This window comes from Pseudorca crassidens, chromosome 3 (assembly GCF_039906515.1).
Source record: "Pseudorca crassidens isolate mPseCra1 chromosome 3, mPseCra1.hap1, whole genome shotgun sequence".
NCBI lineage: Eukaryota > Metazoa > Chordata > Mammalia > Artiodactyla > Delphinidae > Pseudorca > Pseudorca crassidens.
This window is the reverse complement of record NC_090298.1, coordinates 6,558,091-6,580,954: the sequence shown is the minus strand read 5'-3', so window position 1 is coordinate 6,580,954 and position 22,864 is coordinate 6,558,091. Positions and strand designations below refer to the sequence as shown.

At 41.5% G+C, this 22,864-nt stretch overlaps 1 protein-coding gene across 1 annotated transcript in view; it reads right to left on the bottom strand.

Annotated features, from left to right (window-relative positions):
- The window catches only part of ADCY2 (adenylate cyclase 2), a 433,654-nt gene that overhangs the window by 318,610 nt on the left and 92,180 nt on the right, over positions 1-22,864 (bottom strand). Inside the window, exon 3 of the mRNA XM_067730355.1 lies at positions 6,308-6,469. Within this exon, the coding sequence (XP_067586456.1) occupies positions 6,308-6,469 (162 nt within the window). The remainder of the gene's footprint in view (positions 1-6,307; positions 6,470-22,864) is intronic.

Here is a 22,864-nt window from a genome sequence, read left to right as displayed (position 1 = left end):
TTATTGCAAGATATTGAATATGGTTCCCTATGCTATACAGTAGGTATTTTATCAGTTATCAGTTATCTATTTTACATATAGGAGTGTGTTTCTGTTAATCCCAAACTCTTAATTTATCCCTCCCTCTCCTCCTGTCCCCTTTGGTAACCATAAGTTTATTTTCTATGTCTGTGGGTCTATTTCTGTTTTGTAAATAAGTTCACTTGTATTATTTTTTCAGATTCCACATATACGGAGACATCATATGATATTTGTCTTGCTCTGACTTACTTCATTCAGTATGATAATCTCTGGGTCCTTCCATGTTGCTGCAAATGGTATTATTTCATTCTTTTTTATGGCTGAGTAATATGCCATTATATATACACAACATCTGCTTTACCCATTCATCTGTCGATGGACATTTAGGTTGCTTCCATGTCCTGGCTATTGTAAGTAGTGCTGCTATGAACATTGGGGTGCATGTATCTTTTTGAGTTATAGTTTTCTCTGGATATATGCCCAGGAGTGGGACTGCAGGATCATATGGTAGTTCTATTTTTAGTTTTTTAAAGGAACCTCCATACTGTTCTCCATAGTGACTGCACCAATTTACATTCCCACTAAGAGTGTAGGAGGGTTCCCTCAAACATTCTTAAAATTGCCAGAGCATTTTTAAATGATTTGGCATCCTGCAGGGAAGTGCTAATTTTCGGTTTGTTGTTCACTTGCCCTACAAAACTCTCTCTGATGCGATGATGGTGCGAAGTTCCTGTCATTTAGAGGAGAATGAGGTTTATCTGTCCAGCTGGGGGAAGGGTAAGGAAGGCAAAAGGAGAACAGAACTGTGAAGTGCGTTTCGATTTGCTTGAGGACACAGTCACATTAGGTACTTTCCTGTTTTTAACCTCTTCTTTATGCTTACCCCACTCCTTCCAAATTATAATGTCTTTAGAACAGATAAATGATACCTTGTTCAAATAGGATACAGATCATAATCAATAGCTGGATGCTACACAGAATGAAGAGTGATACAGTCTCTTTTCCCCTCTTTGGAAAATATTAATATCCTGAGCTTCTTTAAAGACAAAACCGCAAGAACAGAGATCCAAATTCCCAACAATTCGTCTCTTCCACAGCCAGAAACTGGGCAGCTGGTAACGTGCTGTTTCTCCTTTGAGCTTCTCAGATTAGATCCTAAATGCAATTTAATTCCAGACTCCAATATACAGTTCCTGAATTATACTGAAAAAGAATCAGTTATGTAACAAATCTGCGTTACTACGATTGCACACTTGCCATAGATGGCAGGCTATATTTTCTATTTTAGGTCCAAATGAAAATTTTTCAAATTGTATCACAACTTAAATATATTAAAGTATCCACTGCATAAAGGAATCCTATAAAATTTCTCTGAAATATGAGTAATCCTGTTAGAAAATCAATATGCACTGCCTGGCTTATCTTCTTTAATAAATATGGATTCTCATATAACCTGCTTGTGAAAGAAATCTATATTCAAATTCCTCCCTCTCTCACGGGAAAATAAAACATACAGAAAATGAAAATTCAGACCATGCTAAGAATACCAAGGAAATAAATACATTAAAAAATTAAGTAAATTTCAAATACAAAATGCAATTGTAATATGTGAATAGGAATATTTGGAAATTCCTCGATGATGGTTCAGTACCCAGCTGACAGTGTACCTGACCTACAGAAGTTTAACAAATGAAGAACAGACAAGGTGCATATTTAAAATGGAGTAAGTGCTACACAAACACAGGCTGCAGGACGGACTGGGCTCCTGACTGATGGACCAGCTGCCCCAGTCTGGGAAGCAGGACACCTACCCAGATCCCTAACCTTGTCTAATGGCTGCATAGCTGCCACCCTTGCTCCCAGGGCCCAAGCAGGAGGCAGGCACCATGGCATGAGGTGGGAAGTTTCATCCTGCTTTCCTAGCCTCAGTCTCCCTCTGACATGATATAATCATAGGCAAAAAAGACTCCTTGCTGCTTTTGTGGAACTTTCCGTCAAACGCATGCTATCCTACTGATACAGGCAAAATTCTTATTTTCTTGTTAACCATAAATTGTTAAGGGCTTTGTACCTCTGCTAAATTCGTGATAGGCAAACAAAGTATCCTTCTTACATAGACAGTACAAAACTGCTTTTAAGTTTCCTAACATCAAAATAATTTATTCCCTTGGTTATTAAGGATTCCAGATCCCCTTAATAAGCTCAGATTCCAGAAAAGCTCTTCTTTGAAATCCAGTTAGGAAACAAAGACAGAAAAGAGTTAGAAGAAAAGATGCCAAGACCAGTACAGTACAAAGGGAATCACACAAAGTAACTGAAAAGAATCTCTTCCTCTTCTACAAATAAAGTCCGTTCAAAATGTGTTTGCTGTCTTCCTCTTCCGGGCCCATCCTCTACCCCTTCTCTTCTTGTCCTTTTCCTTCCCTCCTGAATAACTGAGTGCCCAGCCCTCAGGTGAGGCAGAGAAGAGAAGCGTCTGCACCAACAGGGGATGGGGGAAGCGAAACTCACCCAAGATGACAAAGCTGGGCTGGGTGTGTGGAGTTCCTACACTGGGCAAAGTCAAGTGCAGAGCCTGAGCTGGGGGAGAGGACACCCTCACATGGACTGGGTGTCAGAGCCACAGCTGGGGTGGGGGACACCGTCTCGTGGACTGGGTGTCAGAGCCCCAGCTGGGGGAGGGGATACCCTCTCGTGGACTGGGTGTCAGAGCCCCAGCTGCCGGAGGAGACACCCTCTCGTGGACTGGGTGTCAGAGCCCCAGCTGGGGTGGGGGACACCCTCTCGTGGACTGGGTGTCAGAGCCCTAGCTGCCGGAGGGGACACCCTCTCGTGGACTGGGTTTCAGAGCTCCAGCTGGGGGAACGGGACATGGGGATGGGGGAAGGAAGCTGTCTCAAGTGAGAGGGCAGGGGGAGGGGCTGACAGTTGCAACAGGAGACTGGTTACATGCAGGGTTTCATCAAATAAATAAATATATTTAGGATCATGAGAGCTAAATATTTTTCACTGTTGGTCAAGGGAGCCACAATGGAAAGAGAGAAAACTGGCATAAAACTTATGCTGGAGTGGAAATGGAAATATCAGTGTGAAGTCATGCTGTTTAAGATGTAGGCAGATATAAAAATAAATGGAGATGCAAAGCACTTGGAGTACTGACACCCCAATGGCAACGGAAAGGCCTAAAGCCCAGATCTTGCCACTAAATGTCATTCTTCACCAAAAAGAACTAGGGCTCCTTGGAGGGATGGCTGATTTTAGGGTTAGGTCAGGGAGGGCACAAGAGGAACCCAAAATAGCTTGTGCCAGAAATTGAGGAAATGCTCAAAGAATCACAGGGACAAGTCAAAGGTACAGCTTGGAGAGGCACCTGCTGGACAAATCTGAGACCATATGGGCATCAAAATAAACAGTGACAGCAGTGGTTTATAATCTACTGAACATCAGACTACGTAGATACAAACAAGCAAATAAATATATTAAAAGTCTGATGAGAAACAGAATATTTGCATAGTTTCAAAGCACCTCTCCACAAAATATGTACTAATGACAAAGAGGAAAAGAGTAATTTCAAAGTGGAAAAGGCTGGTGGACAGCACACTGATAATGACCACTGACAATAATGGGACAAAGTAGACGTACACGGCCCTGATAGAACGTGATGAGGACACACCATCCCTTCTGAGATTCCTGCCAAAATGCATAACTTTAATCTATTCATGAGGAAACACTGGACCCCCCATGTTAAAGGACATCTTAGAAAGTAACTGGCCTGCAACCTTCAAAAGTGTTAATAAAAGCCAAAGGAACTGTTCCATCCAGAAGGAGACCAAAGAGACTCAAGAACAAAGTGCAATGCATGGGCTCTTGTTCTCTAAAGGACATTACTGGGAAAGCTGGAGGAACCAGAACGTCAGGAATTAAACAATGCACATTTCCAGTTTTGATAGCTGCATTATGGTTATGTAGGAGCATGGTATTGTAGGAAGTCCACACCAAAGCAGCTGGAGGCAACGGAGCAACACATCTGGGGGCAACCTATCCTTGAAAGGCTTAGGGGAAAAAATTATCCATACTGGATTTTCAATGTACTGGTAGGTCTATAAATGTATTAGGAATTATACTTTGATTTAAATGTGTTAGGAGACATCATCCACAATTTTCAGGTATTAAATAAATTTCCTCAAGTAGATGATAGGTCATAGCCTGAGAATGAATTCTCATTCCTGAAATCACTGTGAAATTACTTCTGAAGTGATGGAAACCTGACCTTATATTCTTCTGTTCCTTTCAACATTATTCTTATGGAATAAAGAATGTTTATTCTTTTGCTATTCTAGAATTATCCTATCATTATCCTATCTCTGCCTGTCCACTGATAAGAAGTATTTTTCTTTGTTGGTTTTGGAAATTGAGTAAATAAAAATTTAAGATTACATTCTTTCCACTTTTTTTTTTTAACCAATGCAAGAAAATAACAGTGCTAAAAAAAAAAAAAAAAAAAAAAACCTCAGTATAGTACTTGATATCTAAAATATGCCTGGTTCTTTGTAAATCACTTCTTTTTTTCCTTTTTTTTTTTTTTAACCCCATTTGATCTTCACAGGCAGGTATCATAATCCTCATTTCCCAGATGTTTTTTCTATTGCATCTGCACCAGCAGATACTTTCTTTATTCATGAAGGGGCAGAAAAAATAGGTACAAAATGTTCAAGGTATGTGTTCCACGGTAACCCACGACCAGCAAGATGCCATGAGCAGTGAAATATGTATGAGTGCCCTGTTGCCTGTGTGACCAGGACTTTCCTGTAGTGATTTCTATAGTGTAAACTGGCAGAGCAAATTATTATTGTTACATGATATTCTTACATAAATTATTATGTACTCATTCCTATGAAAAACATACCCATCGCCCTGACCTGAATGTGACTACCTAAGGTTGAGCCTAATGGCCCCACTAAAGGGAGGGTGGAAGAATGGAATTTGTGGGAGAAAGGAGAAATGTCCCATGAATATCCTCATGGGAGGCTGTGAAAGGTAGAAAAAGCAAGTAAAAGCTGGGGCAGAACTCGTGTAAAAAGGAACACTTCTTCCGCCTCATCCCAGGCACAGCTGGATTGTTTCATCTTTTAATAAAACACCCACCTTCTCTTTCATTTGATTAGTTACTGACCAGCCACCGTGTGTGTCTCTGGCGATGCAGGTTACTGATGTGACTACTCTGCTCCGTCACAGGAAAGACATAGTTCCCTCCACTTCCTGGAGGGGATGCTTCTTAGTAACGTCCAAACAAGTCAATGGGAAACGGGCACCACTGTGCCAGATCAGGAGCTTTACCCTCACCCAGTGCCCACAGAGGACATTTCACAAGTGCTCAGGCTACGCTTAATGAATGTTTGTTATGAACGCTCAGAGACGAGTATTGAGAAAAGGGGTCCCTAGAACGCTTTCCAACTAAGAGCAATTACTACAGACCCAAGGGTAAGCCTCCATTTCCATCTCAAGTTTCCAAGTAAAACATTCCTTCAAGTGAAGGACAAACTGGTTTCTGAGACCCTCAGGGCTCAATGACCCACGTCTAAAATCCCCTTTTCAACGACAGTGGTGTTCATAACTACTCCTCTCAGCCCCGCTGCATTCTGCACACTGGCTGCATTTGTTACATTTGATTCCAACCCAGCAAATTAAGCACACTTTTTACAGGTAAAAAAGAGACTGTTAAGAATAAGTGCAAACCACTGCCCCTCATGTCTACGGATGTATGTAACAGGAAATTAAATGGTTTTTTAAATGCTTTTAACTAATTAAATAGGAAGGCTTCGCTGGAATGCCACTTAGCAGTAAAGCTAAATTTGCTGTTGAAGCATTTTAAAGAACTATTTTTTATGTCCTTGGACTTGCCAGAGGATTAAGAAATAGAGAGCTCTTCTGTCCTCTGTAAAGACGGGGTTTTGGAAATCTCTCAGAGAGAGATGGGGGAGAATTATGAATTTAATTATATAAGTTGTTTCACTCTAACTCTTAAAACTAAGAGTACTAAATTACAATGTATAATAACAGCTTTTAACCATCAATCAGCAAAATGGAACTGCCATTTCCAATTTTCACTGTTGCTAATTGCTAAGTGACTGCTGATTCCACTGCAGAGAGGGGGCAGTGGCTGGCTACCCATTAGCGACACTCAGGGTCAACATCAGAGAGAAGACCTGGAGCACCTGCCAGGTACCAGCCAACAGTCACACCTTGAACAGGTGTGGTCACCCTGCAGAGGTGGAGGTGCACCTACCTGCCAGACCAGGTGCTCCTTGGCCCCCGGCATTGCAGACAGGCAGATGCTCAGCACGATGGTGTGGGAAGAGGAGGTAAGGACACTGGCGATGATGGCATCTCGCATGTTGAAGGGCAGCATGGTGTACACCACGAAGATGATGAAGAGGAAGAATGACACCTACAGGTGGGGAGGAAGGACAGTGAGAGTCACAGAGAATGCCTGTTCCCAAACGCTCCCCCTCTCCTTCCCATTAAAGGCTGCACAGATCCCCTGGAACCACAGCCATTCAAGAAATAATATTACGACAAAAAGAGGGCATATTCAAACAAATCCACTGCGTTACACAAAAGGACTAACTATTGTGATGGAGGGAAAAAAGGTTCTTTTTCAAAATTTGGGGATTTTCAGTTTTGGTATCCAAACTATTGCAGACATTAGGTGAATCTGAGCACTTCATGGGTATGGATGCAAAGCTGGTCCTAAACTCTCAGAGTTTTGTATCTGTGCTTTAGAACGCACATCTGGATTCTTTAAGTTTTCTGTCAAACTGTTTCCGGAAACTCAGGGAGAATGGATGGCTGCCACCTGCGGGGAGTTGGTAGAAGCAGATGCCAAGAGGAGGGGCATGGAATTAACAAAATAAAGCAGCTTAGAGATGATTCCCCTGTAGTGAAAACAGTTTGACAGTTTCCCAAAGGTTAAACATACAATTACCATGTGATCTAAATATATACCCTAGAGAATTGAAAACAAGTACTCAAACAAATACATGTACACACATGTTCATGACAGCACTATTCACAATATTAAAAAGGTGGAAACAACGCAAATGTCCATCCATGGATGAATGGATAAACTGCATGTGGTCCATCCATACAATGGAATACTATTCAGCCCTGAAAAGGAAGGGAATACTGATCCAGGCTACCATGTGGGTGAACCTCAAAAACATTATACTAAGTGAACCCAGCTGGGGCAAAAGACCCCATATTGTATGATCCCATTGATATGAAATATCCAGAATAAGTAAATTTACAGAGACAGAAAGCAGACTGGTGGTTTTTAGGGGCTGGGGCAAGGAGGAATGTGAAGTAACTGCTCAATAGGGAGAGAGTTTCCTTTGGGGTGATGAGAATGTTCCAGAACTAGATAAAGCTGGATATGGCACACATTGTGACTATACTAAAACCCACTGAATTCTTCCCTCTAAAGTGGCTAATCCATGTTATGTGAATGTCACCTCAATAAAAAAAATCAATTTGAAACAGCTTAGAGAAAAGCTCGGAATGGAAAAGAAAATGGTTTAGTAGGTAATAAAACAGGCCATTGTCATTATAAAAGAAACAGAACATCAAAAGGGATAAAAAGGTGATAAATCAAATGGAAAAAAGACCAGACCAAGGTCAGAAAAATAGGGAACGTGGGGATTTGATAGCTTCATTCACCACACAGCTCTTCACTCAAAAAATAAGTGAGGCTAAGGGAAGAGCTTGCCCCACTTTTACAGGGTGACCCGTGTTACTTTAAGGAATCCTAAAGCCCAGAATAGCAGGAAGGACACAAGAGACAGGGCACCAGCTGTTCTGCTCGTGTGTGTCCGGGTGTAAATTCACGGGAAGGATGCGGGCAAAAGGCTCTGCTCTGGATTTAAAGAGAGGGAAGCTTGGGTGGATGCCAGGCTCATTTCCCCTCCTGCATAGTCACAGGAATCTGTACCGCATATTACCATCAAAAAGTAACGGTGCAGATTCTCTTAAGCAGGTTGTCTCAGCCTCAGTACTATTGACCGCTGAGGCTGGATAATTCTTTGTGGTGGATGCTTTCTGTGCACTGCAGGATGGGTGGCAGCATCCCTGGCCTCCACCCACTGGATGCCAACAGCATCCCCCCTTCAAAGCTGTGACAACTGAAAATGTCTCCAGCCATTGTCAAATGTCTTCCAGGGAGTAATACCACCTCTGGTGGAGAACCATTAAGCTATAGGAAAAGTCTCTTTTAAGAATGAGAAAAACAATTGTTAATGTAGCCACAGCTCACTGAGAAAATTAAATTTACTTTGGAATCCCTAATATCCAGCAAATTTACAGGAAACACTTTCAATTAAGGTATTATTATTGCTACATGTAGAATTTATGCCAAACCCTTATATCCCGCAAAGGCATTAAACGAATATTTTCAGGTATCAGAATTGACAATCAATTACAAAAGAAAACCTCTTTGCCAACTACATGTTTTTCTTCTAATGCAAAATCCTTTAGTATTTCTTTGAAATTAACAAAACTTTTGGACAGCTTTAAAACGCTAACACGATTTCAATTAACACACACTCTGCAAACATTCTGAGCTTTGAAATGGAAGCACGTGGAAAGCTTATCTGCAGTAACCAAATGGAGAATAGAGGTGGCAGGTTTTCTGAATACGGTGGCTCCTGTTACCCACTTTTGGATGACAAAAGGAAACTGTTAAAGGTCAGTTAAGCAAGTCATATTCAATCAAGTTTTGGATTTTAGTGGCAGCATCCCAGGAGCAACACTTCGGGAGCTCAGCGAGTGGTGCCTGGGCTGCATTCGGCAGGCTGGATGGAAAGAGAGTCTAGTGCAGTTTCAAGGCCCAGGGGGGGACAGTCTGCACTTTTTATTACTCCCAGAGGGCTCTATTTTTTTTAGCTTGCTTTCCAAAGCAACTTCAAATAGGGCCATATGTAAAACCAAAATGGATTTGCCGTATCTAAAAGAATGTGTGAGTAAAAAGGTCCAAAACATTAAACTGATACCAAGCTCATACAAACCAAGCTCATACAAACACACACACATGCACACACCTGGGAGGTTTAATTGATGGGTTACCAAGCTCATACAAACACACACACATGCACACACCTGGGAGGTTTAATTGATGGCTTAAAGAGGATGCTTTTATACGCATTACTCTGCAATGTGCTTTTATCACTGAACTATATGTGCACCACAGCCATCTTTCCAAGTCTATAGATGTGAAGGTATTATTTACTTTTTACCAGCTGCAAAATATCCCATAGAAATGGATGCACCACACGACTCCAGAATTTCCTCACTGACGATCACTGTGGCATGATAGGAAGCGCTTATCCAACTGATACAGCAATACTCTCACTGATCTCCTTTTCTCCAGCAGTCTCCTTTCTTTAATCCAGCCAACATACAACTGCTGGATTTCTGATCTTGAGTGCAAAGATCTAGTTAGTTTTTCCTTAGATGAATACTTTCTCTGGCTTACCCCTGTGCTCTGAACACTTTTCTCCAAGGCTTCTTGTGATCACAGAGTAAAGCAGAAACCACATGGCCTGGAGGTCCAGACTGTCCCCAAACTGACCTTTTCATCCTCACCCCCACTCTGCTCTGGAAGCAGCCTGTCTTCCAGCCAACCCTGGTCATCCCCATGTGGTAGGCATGGGGTGCTCGCCTCTAGGTCTGCCATTGCTCGTTCTCAGAATGTCCTTCCTCCTTTTCTTGGCCTGTTGAAATCTTACCTCTTTCTAGACCCAGTTCATATACAAATTCTTATCATTTCTCCAACACTCTCCAGCTTTCCCCCATCTCACTCAGAGTAAACTCTCAAGACCGGGCAACATCCCACCAGTCCTAGGATGTGGTCTCCTGTGGCCACACTGCCCTCCACTCTGCCAGGTCCCTCCTTCCCTTGCCGTGATCCAGTATCTTTGGCCTCCTGGCTGTTTCTGGGGCCTGCCAGGGGTGCTGCTGCCCAGGTGCTCATCCCTGTGGTGCCCCTACCAGGCTCCCTCTTTCCACTCAGGTCTCTGATCAAGTATTACTTTACCTACCAGACTTAACGGACTGCCCTGCACAAAACAGCACACCTCCCTTCCACACCCTAGTCCTTGTCACCTCCTTTACCTTATTCACAACATTTATTTATAGTTCTGGGTTCGTTAATCTTCTCCCTCTGCACAGTGAAGATGAAATGACATTGTAAGGGCAGGAACCTGTTTCACTCATAGCCAAGTCCCCAACGCCAAGGCGCACAATGGTTAACACGTGGTAGGTGCTCCTTAAATATTTGCTGTCTGCACGAAAAACTCTATTATACGTCCCAACATGACCTAAACTACATCCACGTTATTAGCATTTTCTCACTAAATGCATCTCTAAAAATATCTCACCATCTTCCTTGATGCAATGGGCCTCGCCATTAACTACAGCCACATTAAATTTTGAATGATTATTTCTCTACTGATCAAAAAACTTAAATGAACAGACATCTATCAGCTGTCTATGGCAGGAAACAGCAGACACTGGATCGAACAGGAAATGGCCCCTGTTCTCAGGGCACCTCCTAGTTTACCCTGCAGGAGTCCTTGAGCCCTAGGAAAAAATATGTATCTTATTGTTTTAGCATACAACTAGAAATGCGAGGTCTTAGTAAAAACTGCCCAAGGAAAAGATAGAATTTTTGAATATATTGATCTAATTGAGCATTCTGGAAGGTAAGTTCTAAATTCAAAAAAAAAATTTCCTCTTTGAATGTTATTTCCACCCCAAAGGATTGTTGATTTTGAGAATATTTATATGATTTACTAATTAGGGGCATCTTTAAAACTTTCTGGAAACATAACTATAAAGCTATGAAGTCAGAAATGTGCTTTAACTTTTAAAAAAACAAAACACACAAGCTAGATTTACCTTTTCATGTAGATTAGTATTTTATTACCTTGTTCCTTGATCATACTTTACATAAAGATTACTTTAAGTCACTCTTACATTTTTAAGTGCAAATATCACAACTGTGTAAAACAGTACTTTCTTTAATTGGGGAATCCTGTCACACCAATTTTTAGTGCTAAAGCATCCGTGTGTGTTAAGGCTTCTTTGGGTGTCTCTTTATGATCACCCTGCTTTTCAAATTTAACTTTGAATTTAACTCCACCTCTCCTCAGCAGAGAGACAGAGGCTTACCCACGAGGACTAACCAAGGGGAAGGAGATACACACACACACACACACACACACACACACACACACACACATATGTATATACATAATGTCATATTATTCAGCCATGAGAAAGAAGAATATCTTGCCCTTTTTAACAACACGGATGGACCCTGAAGGCATTATGCTAAGAGAGATAAATCACAGTGAGAAAGACACTGATGATTTGTTTATATGTATGATATCACTTATATGTGAAATCTAAAAAATTCAACTTGTAGAAACAGAGTACAATGGCGGTTACCAGGGGCTGGGAGTGGAGAAATGGGGAGATGTTTGTCAAAGGGCACACACTTGCAGTTATAGGGCGAGTAAGTCCTGGGGGTCTAAAGCACAGCATTGCATTTACAGTTAACAACATTATTATATACATCAAAGTTGCTCAGAAATTAGATCTTAAAGTTCTCACCACAAAAAAGGAATGACAATTATGGGACATGATGGTAATCATGTTACAATGTTTAAAATGTTAAAACTGACCATGTCACTCCTCCTCTGTTTATACCCCACCACTGGCTTTCTACAACACTAAGAAAAAGTTCAAAGTCCTCGGCATGCCAATATGGGTTCCTCATGATCTGGTCTGGCTGATGCCTCTAATCTCATATCTCACCAACTCCCATCACCCCACGTTCATAGTCCCTCCATACTGGCCTTATTGATGTTCCTCCGACAACCTCAGGGCCTTTGCACTTTCTGTTCTTCTGCCTCAAATATTCTTCCTTGGATCTTCCCTTGGCTGGCTTCTGTCATCCAGGACAGAAGCTCAAATATCACCTCCCAGAGAGAATCCCACTAACTCTGTATCTAAATTATCACCCCCATTCGTCCTCTAGCTAATCACCCTGCTGAACGCCTTCCTGTCATTATTGGAATCTGAATGCTTATTTTTATATTTTTCTCATTTTTATTTTCTGTCTTTATCCATACAAATGTAGGCTCCATAGGGACAAGGATTCTGTACGGACCTGAGAATAGTACCTGGCACATAAAGATCTCAACACATACGTGCTGAAGGAAAGAAGGGATGAAACATTTCAGGTGTAATTGCACACGCAAGTTCCGAGCAGGGAAGCAAAGGGAGCTGATTGATTACAGGCTTGTGCTCCACGGTGTGTAACTCAGGGCTGTCAGCCTGGCTCTACAGACCTGCATTCATTCCCACGAGTCCAGGCAGCATGATGGATGACACTCATTTTTATCCCAGCTCATCTTAACCTCTCATCAGTAACAAGGATATAACTAAGAGCAGTAGAGCGTCACAGCTACACATTCGTCATTGAAAGACCCTGGTAATGAAAATTAAGCCAGCTCCCAGTGTCAACAGTGTGTTTGGTGCCTCTGCTAACCTGTGAGTGTCTGATGACTTCTGCCTGGGTGTATGTGTGGTCTTCCCACCTCTCCCCAGTTCATTACTGGTCTTGGCTGATGGTTCTTCAGGGTATGGGAGGTACAAGCTTCCTCAGCACATCCATTATGCTCTGTACCAGTAACAACCCTGAATTGTCTCTTGCTCTGTGGAGCTCAGATCCTTGTTACACCAACTGTGGGCCTTGCACTCGATCTCAGCCTCACCTGGGAGCTTGTCAGAAATGTGTGCTCTTGGGCTCCATGCAAAGTTTACTGAATCCGACTTTGTATTCTAACCCTGTTCCCAGGTGGTGCCTGGGACCCATACGGATCTGATGGGCTCTGGGTGGGTTCAGTGGTCAGCGCTAGTCTTGCTTGTGGCAAAGACTGCAGAGAGTTTCCAATATGCCAACCAGATGGACGCACAGGACAAGGGAGATGTGTTCACCTCTGCCACACTGCTCTAATCAAAGTCTGGTCCAAAGCAGACACTGAGTTAATCAATGAATCAGTGAACTATGAGAAATTATTCATCTTTGACTTTGTTATTAGATCTTTTTTTTCTTTCTTTTTTTAAAAATTTTGGAGTATAGTTGATGTAAAATATTGTGCTAGTTTCAGGTGTACAGCAAAGTGAATCAGTTATACTTATACATATATCCACTCTTTTTTAGAGTCTTTTCCCATATAGGCCATTACAGAGTACTGAGTAGATTTTCCTGTGCTATACAGCATGTCCTTATTAGTCACCTATTCTATATATAATAGAGTGTATATGTCAATCCCAATTGCCATTTATCCCTCCCCCCCCAAGCCATTAACCATAAGATTGTTTTCTATGTCTGTAACTCTATTTCTGTTTTGTGAATAAGTTCACTTGTACCATTTTTTTAGATTCCACATAAGCGATATGACATGACACCGTACATAGAGTGTCCTAAAGATGCTACCAGAAAACTACTAGAGCTTATCAGTTAATTTGGTAAAGTTGCAGGATATGAAATTAATACACAGAAATCTCTTGCATTCCTATACACTTACAACGAAAGATCAGAAAGAGAAGTTAAGAAGACAATCCCATTTATGATTGCATCAAAAAGAATAAAATACCTAGGAATAAACCTACCTAACGAGGCAAAAGACTTGTGCTCAGAAAACTATAAGATACTGATGAAAGAAATCGTTATTAGATCTTATTTCTTGAAGTCTCCAGGCCAATTTGATTTTAAAATAGAGACCAATCTAAATAATTATTTATTTCCAGCTTCATTTCTACTAAATAAGCAAAAGGGACCCGAACAACAGTTACTAATGACATGTGATGTCTGGGTCATTCGACACACCTTCCTCCATGTTGTCACTGCCCCAACCTGTTGCTTCCATTTTCCTGACGGAAGCACTCGTTTCAGAGGAAGGAAATGAACTGTCCATTTGAGTCATCAAATAGTATCTCTCATTCGATTCTGAATAGTTAAGTAGAACTCCATCTTTCTTACTATGAAAGATATACTTAGAAATTCTTGGAAATTAACTCTATACTATACAAAAACATCTTTAATGACCGTAATTCAGGATAAAACGCAGAGACACCTTGAAGACTCAATGATAGAAAAGATTCTATTTTTCTTCTGCAGGTATTTTTGGACAAGAATATTTTCTGAATATCGACTCTATTTTTACAGAATATGAAAACATATCTTTAAATGTTATATTATTAAGGGAAAGAATACATATGATGTTCTTTGATGGAAAACCTGGGCTCCAAAAGAGTAATGATGAAACCATGAATCACTGGGTAGCTTTCATTCTTCTCCTGAAGATGTTTCTCAGAGTTAAGGGAGATTGATGTTGGAATCAGAGGTAAAACAATAACTTTCACTGTGCCTTTTTTTAATTTAAAATAGGTGGGAGGTATATCATAAATTTTAAAAAGCTTGAAAAAGAGAGAATAGTAGGAGGTAAAAAAAAAACTAATATCCTAGCACAAAGGCAGCCTGCCGTCTTCGCCAGCGAATTTGGACAGTTCTGTCTGTCCAGACCCTCAGCCCCTACTTTGAGACGGTAATGACTAATGCAGTTTCCTGATTTCTTTTCCACGGTCACTTCTCTTCCTCCTGTTTCCTTGTTTAGACCTGGGTATCCATCTACTTATATGTTTCATATTCCTTTCTTCATCTTTCATGCATTCATTTATTCACCAGTATTTAACTCTACAATATATGAAGCATTTTGTTACCTATCATGGATAATACAGGGTCCCTGTTCATAAGACACTTGAAATTCCTTGGAGTGAAGGCCAATTTCCAAACTTGTCCATTTGTTTCCTGTACCTTCTTTCCCCCCTCATACTCACATAAAGATGGCAGGGTCTGTCTGCAAGTCTGATTTGCTTAGAGTTAAAAATATGTAAACTTTCCACCAGTAATTAGCAAACTACTTTGTCTGAATATGAGCTACCGTCCTCATTGTTAAAGCATGTAAACTCTGTTTCTTGGGTCTGGAAAAGTAGTATAGTGTTCCCACATTATCCTCCTGTTTCCCAGAGTACCTCTTCAGTTTTTTAAAGATTTTTTTGGGATGGTGGTCATTTGGTCAAGATAAAAATGAGAACACAAGGCATTCTTTTTTTTTTTTTTTTTTTGTGGTACGCGGGCCTCTCACTGTTGTGGCCTCTCCCGTTGCGGAGCACAGGCTCTGGACGTGCAGGCCCAGCAGCCATGGCTCACGGGCCCAGCCGCTCCGTGGGATGTGGGATCCTCCTGGACCGGGGAACGAACCCGTGTCCTCTGCATCGGCAGGCGGACTCTCAACCACTGCGCCACCAGGGAAGCTCCACAAGGCATTCTTGAACTTTGCTCAGTTAGGCACAGTTTCCTAATGTAGAAGATGTGGTCACAGTTCTTTCTTCTCACCTTGCCCTTGTCATGGAGATCAGGGGATGCAGTATTCATCTCTACGGCATTGACTTTGGACTTGGTCATGAGACTTACTTTCAGTAATGGGATATGGGCTGAAGTGACAGCAACCAGTTCAGAACTGAGGCTTTCAGGGGCTTCAATTCATGTTTCTGCCTGCCCTCTTGGATGTCTGGTCTTCCACAATGAGAAGGGCATGGCCCAGAAAGACACATCTCTTTAAACTGGGTCTGGATTAAAGACAATGGAGTAGATCTGAACCCAAAACAAAGTCTGGAATATATCCTACCTGCTGAGCCTGGGTAGGGCCAACAGAGATCAGACAAATCTAGCCAACCTGCAAACTAGTGAGTATGAAAGAGAAAATACATGATTACTGCTACAAGCCACTTGGATTTGGGAGTTGCTTATTATTCAGAATTATCAGAGAAGAAACCTGACTAAAACAGCAGTTGGTATCAGAAGTGATGTTCTACTTTAATGAAAACCTAAAATATAGGTCATTGCCTTTGAAACTTCCAAAGAATTAGTATGTTAACCTATTGGCAAAATAATCGGTAAGCATGGCTTCTAAGAAAGCCATTTACCAAAATGTCCAGGCTTCATACGGTCTTGGAATTGCATGAAAAAGTCTTTGGAAACAACAGAAAAAAGAACTGAGAAAAGGTAGAACGTTCCCAGAAATAGCTGTTAGTATGTAGAAAGAACATCATCCAACCTAAAACTGATATTGTGACGATCTCAAAATACATTACAAACAGGATCTATTGACAAGTATTTTCTTATTTTACAATTGGGAAGATCAAGGTGCTGAAGGGTTAAGTATTTTGTCCAGAGTCATAAGGCAGCATAAAAACAAGCCATGATCTTCTGCTGAAGCTAAAACATTATTTCACCATAATTCCTGAAGGTTAACAGGACAACATAAGGTGAGCATTGTCCAGGGTATTCATGTTATTCAAAATAAAAAGAACCTTGAGAATCCATCTGCTCTACCAAACAGCTTGCTCCAACACCAGGAAGTCCTTCTCCTTAAAAATTATTTTCCTCATCAAATGCAAAGAAAGAAAATAGCAAGTTCATTTGGAAGCAATCAGGTAAAATGATGTCTATTACAAATTGTCTACTTAATATTTTTTTCTAGTACATGGTTAGGAAAAAATAATGTGCTCTTGTTTATGTTTTCCTTTTTTGTGAAAAAGCTTTTAAGTTTCATTAGGTCCCATTTGTTTATTTTTGTTTTTATTTCCATATCTCTAGGAGGTGGGTCAATAAGGATCTTGCTGTGATTTATGTCAAAGAGTGTTCTGCCTATGTTTTCCTATAAGAGTTTTATAGTGTCTGGCCTTACATTTAGGTCTTTAATCCATTTTGAGTTTATTTTTGTGTATGGTGTTAGGGAGTGTTCTAATTTCACTCTTTTACATGTAGCTGTTCAGTTTTCCCAGCACCACTTATTGAAGAGGCGGTCTTTTCTTGTATATTCTTGCCTACAAGACGAAAAGACAACCCTTAGAATGGGAGAAAATAGTTGCAAATGAAGCAACTGACAAAGGATTAATCTCCAAAATTTACAAGCAGTTCATGCAGCTCAATATCAAAAAACAAACAACCCAATCCAAAAATGGGCACCTAAATAGACATTTCTCCAAAGAAGATATACGGACTGCCAACAAACACATGAAAGGATGCTCAACATCACTAATCATTAGAGAAATGCAAATCAAAACTACAATGAGATATAACCTCACCCTGGTCAGAATGGCCATCCTCAAAAAATCTACAAACAACAAATGCTGGAGAGGGTGTGGAGAAAAGGGAACACTCTTGCACTGTTGGTGGGAATGTACAATGATACAGCCACTATGGAGAACAGCATGGAGGTTCCTTAAAAAACTAAAATAGAATGACCATACGACCCAGCAATCCCACTACTGGGCATATACCCTGAGAAAACCATAATTCAAAAAGAGTCATGTACCAAAATGTTCATTGCAGCTCTATTTACAATAGCCAGGACATGGAAGCAACCTAAGTGTCCATCGACAGATGAATGGATAAAGAAGATGTGGCACATACATACAATGGAATATTACTCAGCCATAAAAAGAAACAAAATTGAACTATTTGTAGTGAGGTGGATGGACCTAGAGTCTGTCATACAGAGTGAAGTAAGTCATAAAGAGAAAAACAAATACCGTATGCTAACACATACATAGGGAATCTAAGAAAAAAAAAGAAAATGGTTCTGAAGAACCTAGGGGCAGGACAGAAATAAAGACGCAGACATAGAGGATGGACTTGAGGACACGGGGAGGGGGAAGGGTAAGCTGGGACGAAGTGAGAGAGTGGCATGGACATGTATACACTACCAAATGTAAAATAGATAGCTAGTGGGAAGCAGCCACATAGCACAAGGAGATCAGCTCGGTGCTTTGTGACCACCTAGAGGAGTGGGATAGGGAGGGTGGGAGGCAGACACAAGAGGGAGGAGATATAGGGATATATGTTTATGTATAGCTGATCCACTTTCTTATACAGCAGAAATTATCATACCATTGTAAAGCAATTATACTCTAATAAAGATGTTAAAAAAATAATAATGTGCTCTTTGATGATTTTTTTAAATCATTCTTTTTTCAGAAGGTAGTAAATAGATTTCTACTTTCTGAGCTTATATTTTTACAAAAGTGACTCTGAACATTTTCATCTCTCTGTGGCCCCCTTTTTGTGTGTAACAGAATGGACCAGGAGCCCACCCTTCAAGTGAAGAATTTCCCATCCTTCCAGTCTGGCAAGTGGATATCAGACAGTGAAGAACAACATATCTCAAATTCAACCTTTCCTGCTGCAGTTATATCAACTTCACTTTCATTAACGTCCAGATTTAAATTATACAGTACGCTGCCATTAAATCAGCATTGATTATAAGGTCATGTGTTCAAAGACACTCACAGCCTTGAGTAGCTAATGTTATAAAATAGACAGCAATGCACTTCTACTCTAAGTAATCTCAGGGACTACTTATAGTAAGACTATCCAGACAATTCCATTAACAGAATTAATCAATCAAATATCATGATATACTGGCTCCTTTTAAACGAGTTGTTTGGGTATAAATAACCGCAGTCTTAATTTGTTTATCTTTCTCTTTCTAGTCAAATGTCAGCTGTTTCATTCTACCTTTACCTCCAGCTTTTAAGGAACTGGGATAAGAGCCTCACTATTTGTATTCCCAGTTTATGATAACCTACATTTTGCATGTATGCATATTTTGAAGCTTTAAATCATCGGCTTATCTATAGAAACACCAAAACCTGATCTGCCATCCTTTATGTGTATGAACTGGCCACATTTTCAGGGTACATAATCTTTTTAAAAATTGTTTTCTTTTTTTACGTTCCTCCAGTTGTTTAGACAAGCACCTTACTGAGGAGTTGGCACCATGCTAGGCTGATTCTATGGCTAAAGGGCTGTGCCACGAGCAAGTACTACCTCAATTCTACTCAGTAAAGGAAAATACTGTTGCATGAAACAATTTGGAAAAGCAGTATCACTACTTCAATAACAGGTAGGTTTCGTAGAAGAAATGGTGTCCTGGAAAATCACTTTGAATAATAAAATTTTAGAAGAACAACAGCAAAAAAAACAAAACAGTAAGGTCCTCATGAAAAAAATAAAATGTTATGTAAAAGGGCTTTTATTTATATTCACTGTTTTGGTCTTTATGAATATTCATGCCCATATTCTTTTGAAACATTATATTTATTTAATTTGAAAGGCCAGTGCTTCAGATGAGAAAAACTCATGCGGGGAAAATGAGTGAATTATTCATCTAAAAACAAATACTCCATTTTCTACTTGTGTGTTCAACATCTACATAAATCAGCATCCGGGTGAAGCAGTGTGTTTGTACAAGGGGGGGTCTTACCACAAAAAGACCCACCAAGCTCTAAATGCCTTTGTTTGCTTCTTCTCTCATTCTGAAAGAGGAAAATATTAAAGGGGAGAATGCATATGCCTGAGCTGTAAAGATGAATTATTTCTGTGTCCGTGTTGGCTCTCTGAGGCTTTCAATTCTTGAATTACACAACTTCCTGAAACAGCTCTCAACTCCAACCGTCTCACGGCGGCTGCCTGTTAATAATTCCTTATGTTCCCTCCTATATGTCAGTGAAAATTGGACGGTCTTCAGAGCAGGTCTGTTCTACAGCAATAATTTCATTCTGGAACACCAGAGCTGCTTTATTTGGCTTTTTTATTTACCTATTTTTTTCACAGAAGGGTCCAAACCGTCACCACCTGTCCCGTCAGCAGTCCTCTCACGTTTACGTGGGGCATCACGGTTTGCACAGGATCTGGTCTTTCTAAGTATTATTTTAAAGTCTCCGGATTATTAAGTTTGGGGCTTATGTCACACTTCTATGACGTGCGTCAGGGTATTTAAAGAAATGTGATTCCATCACCAGCATCATGAAAACCAGTAGTAAACTGTATGCTGTAACGGGCTTTGCCTCACTTTTTAAAAAAATTTTGGCTGCACCTCGCAGGATGTGGGATCTTAGTTCCTCAACCAGGGATCGAACCTGCACAGCCTGCAGTGGCAGTAAGGAATCTTAACCACTGGACCGCCGGGGAAGCCCCATGGCCTCACTTTAAAGACACTGCAAAAACGAAAAAGCACCACACGTATTTCTGGCTGAACGACATTTATTTTTTTCAAGTGATAAGTCCCCTATTACTACCTAAACATTAGTAACTGCATGTAAATCCCCGTTTACATAGGCACTGTGTTCCTGAGAGCAATGCTAACTAATCAGAAATGGGAAAGTTTTACACTCCGGATATTTTCATAGTTCTATTACTTTGAAAATGCTTACGTTAAAATAGACTCAATAGGTTTTATTTAAAAGAACATTCCATTCTAGAGTCTGTAAAGTTTGATATTTGGATCTGTGTTTGGGTCTATTTCAGTTTTTTTTTTTTCTGGTTCATAGCTGACTTGGGCTCTGTCCTTTAATAAGTGTGTTCCTTGATCTAAGAGGGAGAACACCAGGTAGATGGACTCAGATAAAGGGCACTGAGTCATAATGGCCTAGGCTGATACTGTTTCCAGAAGCCTACTAGGTGGTTCTCTCAATTCCGGAAGGCAAGGAAACTGAGACAGAGCTTCACATGAAAGCATATCTACATCAAGGGCACAGCTAAGACTTTTGCTAAACTTGCCTCTTGTTGATTTTTTTTTTCATGGCTCATGAACACCCACGAAGGGCAAACCTGGGGAAAGCAAATATGAGGTCATTCTGCTCTTAATAAACTCATATCTTCATCATGCTGTTCTCTCTTCTTGAAATACCATCCCTGTCCTTAAAAAACAAAAGGGGGTTAAATCTTGTTCTTAAGGATCTGTCTTTATTCCACTGTTAGGCTGATGTGTCCCATCAGGGTGCCCATGTGCACACTGCACCCTCTCTTCAATTCCAAGAGGCTTCCCTGGGTGGGGACTGCCCTGGACTTCCCTGGGTGCTGCCCTCCTCCTAACCATCATGCAGCCAACACACCCTTGTGACAAGCCTAGGAGAAAGGGTTATCTGATGGGATAAGGAAACTGACTCAGAGACAGGAAGCACCGTGCCCAGGGCCACTCTAACAGCAGGAGGCAGCACGTGGGTTGAAACCCTGGGGGTCTAGTGCCAGTGTCTACACCCCAATACCGCCCTCGCTTGCCTCTGACCTCAGCCCCAAACCAGCACGTGGCTACTGACTGATGTGACTTGAGGACTAAGCCCATCTTAGAGTACTAGAGGTAGAAGAAAACATACGATTGGTTTCTTACTGTCTCCCTACTTACCAACTTTTTTGTGTGCACTTTAGTTACTATTTTATTATATTACATAATTAATGGCACACTTCTCAGACACTTTTAATATCTCGGGAGGAGATTTTTAAGAGCAAGGGAAGGCACCTAGGACAATGTCATGAATCCAGGGGAAATCAAGAAACAACTACTCTGGGCAAAGATGGGGTCCAATGAGGTCAGATGTCATTTCCTTTATTCTTTCATTAAGCACCTACTGTGTACCCAGCTCCACACTCCACACAGATACATCAGGGGGCAAAGGGCACTTAATTTGGCTCTCATGGAACTGGTGCGCCTCAGGGACCAGAGAAGGAGGCAGCTCTGACATGGGGGACAGGCACTTGTAGACTCAGGGAGTGCCACAAAAAACCCAGACAGGGGACAGCTTTATCTCAGAGAATAACATTCCAGGGTGAAGGGACCATGTGGGCAAAGCCTGGAGGTGACACAGTCTAGCCACAGGAAATGATTTTGCTCTACTGGCTTCCAAGCACTGCACTGGATCATTTTAATTGTGCCAAGTGTAATATACATTATTGGTATCAGTGAAAGCCCGTTTAGACCAGGGTCATTTATTCTTGTACTAAAAGGCTTCTGCGAAGCTGCCAGGCACATGAATGGGTGGGTCATACCAGAAGCGTAGCTGCTTCATAGACCATGAGCATTCCGCTCAGCAGTCCCTAACAAGTCTGCATCTGAAACGTCTCCAGACGCGGTTTCCTCTGTCCCTAGCCATCCTACCTCTTTCTCCTGGACCCATCGGCCAAGGAGACCACACTCTCAGGCTGGAATCAGAAGGCGAGCGATGCTAGGAAAGCAGGCAGCCCCCAGCCTGCCCCACTGGCTGGGAAACTGTGGGAACAGAGGTGACTTCCAGGTGGGAAAGGCAGCCTGAAACAGTAGGTCCATCCTCCGCTCTGTCCTGGGGGAGGCTTGACCATTCCTAGTGGATGAGAATGCTCAAAGCGGGGTCTTCTGCCTGGCCTCCCACTCGGGGCGCTGGCAGGAGACTGGCTCTAATGCTGCGCTGCGAGGGGGGCAGGGGTTCGACTCCGAGGTGCTATGGGTGATCTTGAACATGGATGACAATTTCTTTTTTTCCATAATTTTAAAAATTTATTTTATTTATTTATTTTTGGCTGCGTTGGGTCTTCGTTGCTGCATGCGGGCTTTCTCTAGTTGAGGCGAGTGGGGGCTACTCTTCGTTGCTGTGCGCGGGCTTCTCATGGCAGTGGCTTCTCTTGATGCAGAGCATGGGCTCTAGGCCACGTGGGCTTCAGTAGTTGTGGCACGCAGGCTCAGTAGTTGTGGCTCACAAGCTCTAGAGCGCAGGTTCAGTAGTTGGTGGCGCACGGGCTTAGCTGCTCTGTGGCATGTGGGATCTTCCCCGACCACGGCTCAAACCCGTGTCCCCTGCATTGGCAGGCGGATTCTTAACCACTGCGCCACCAGGGAAGTCC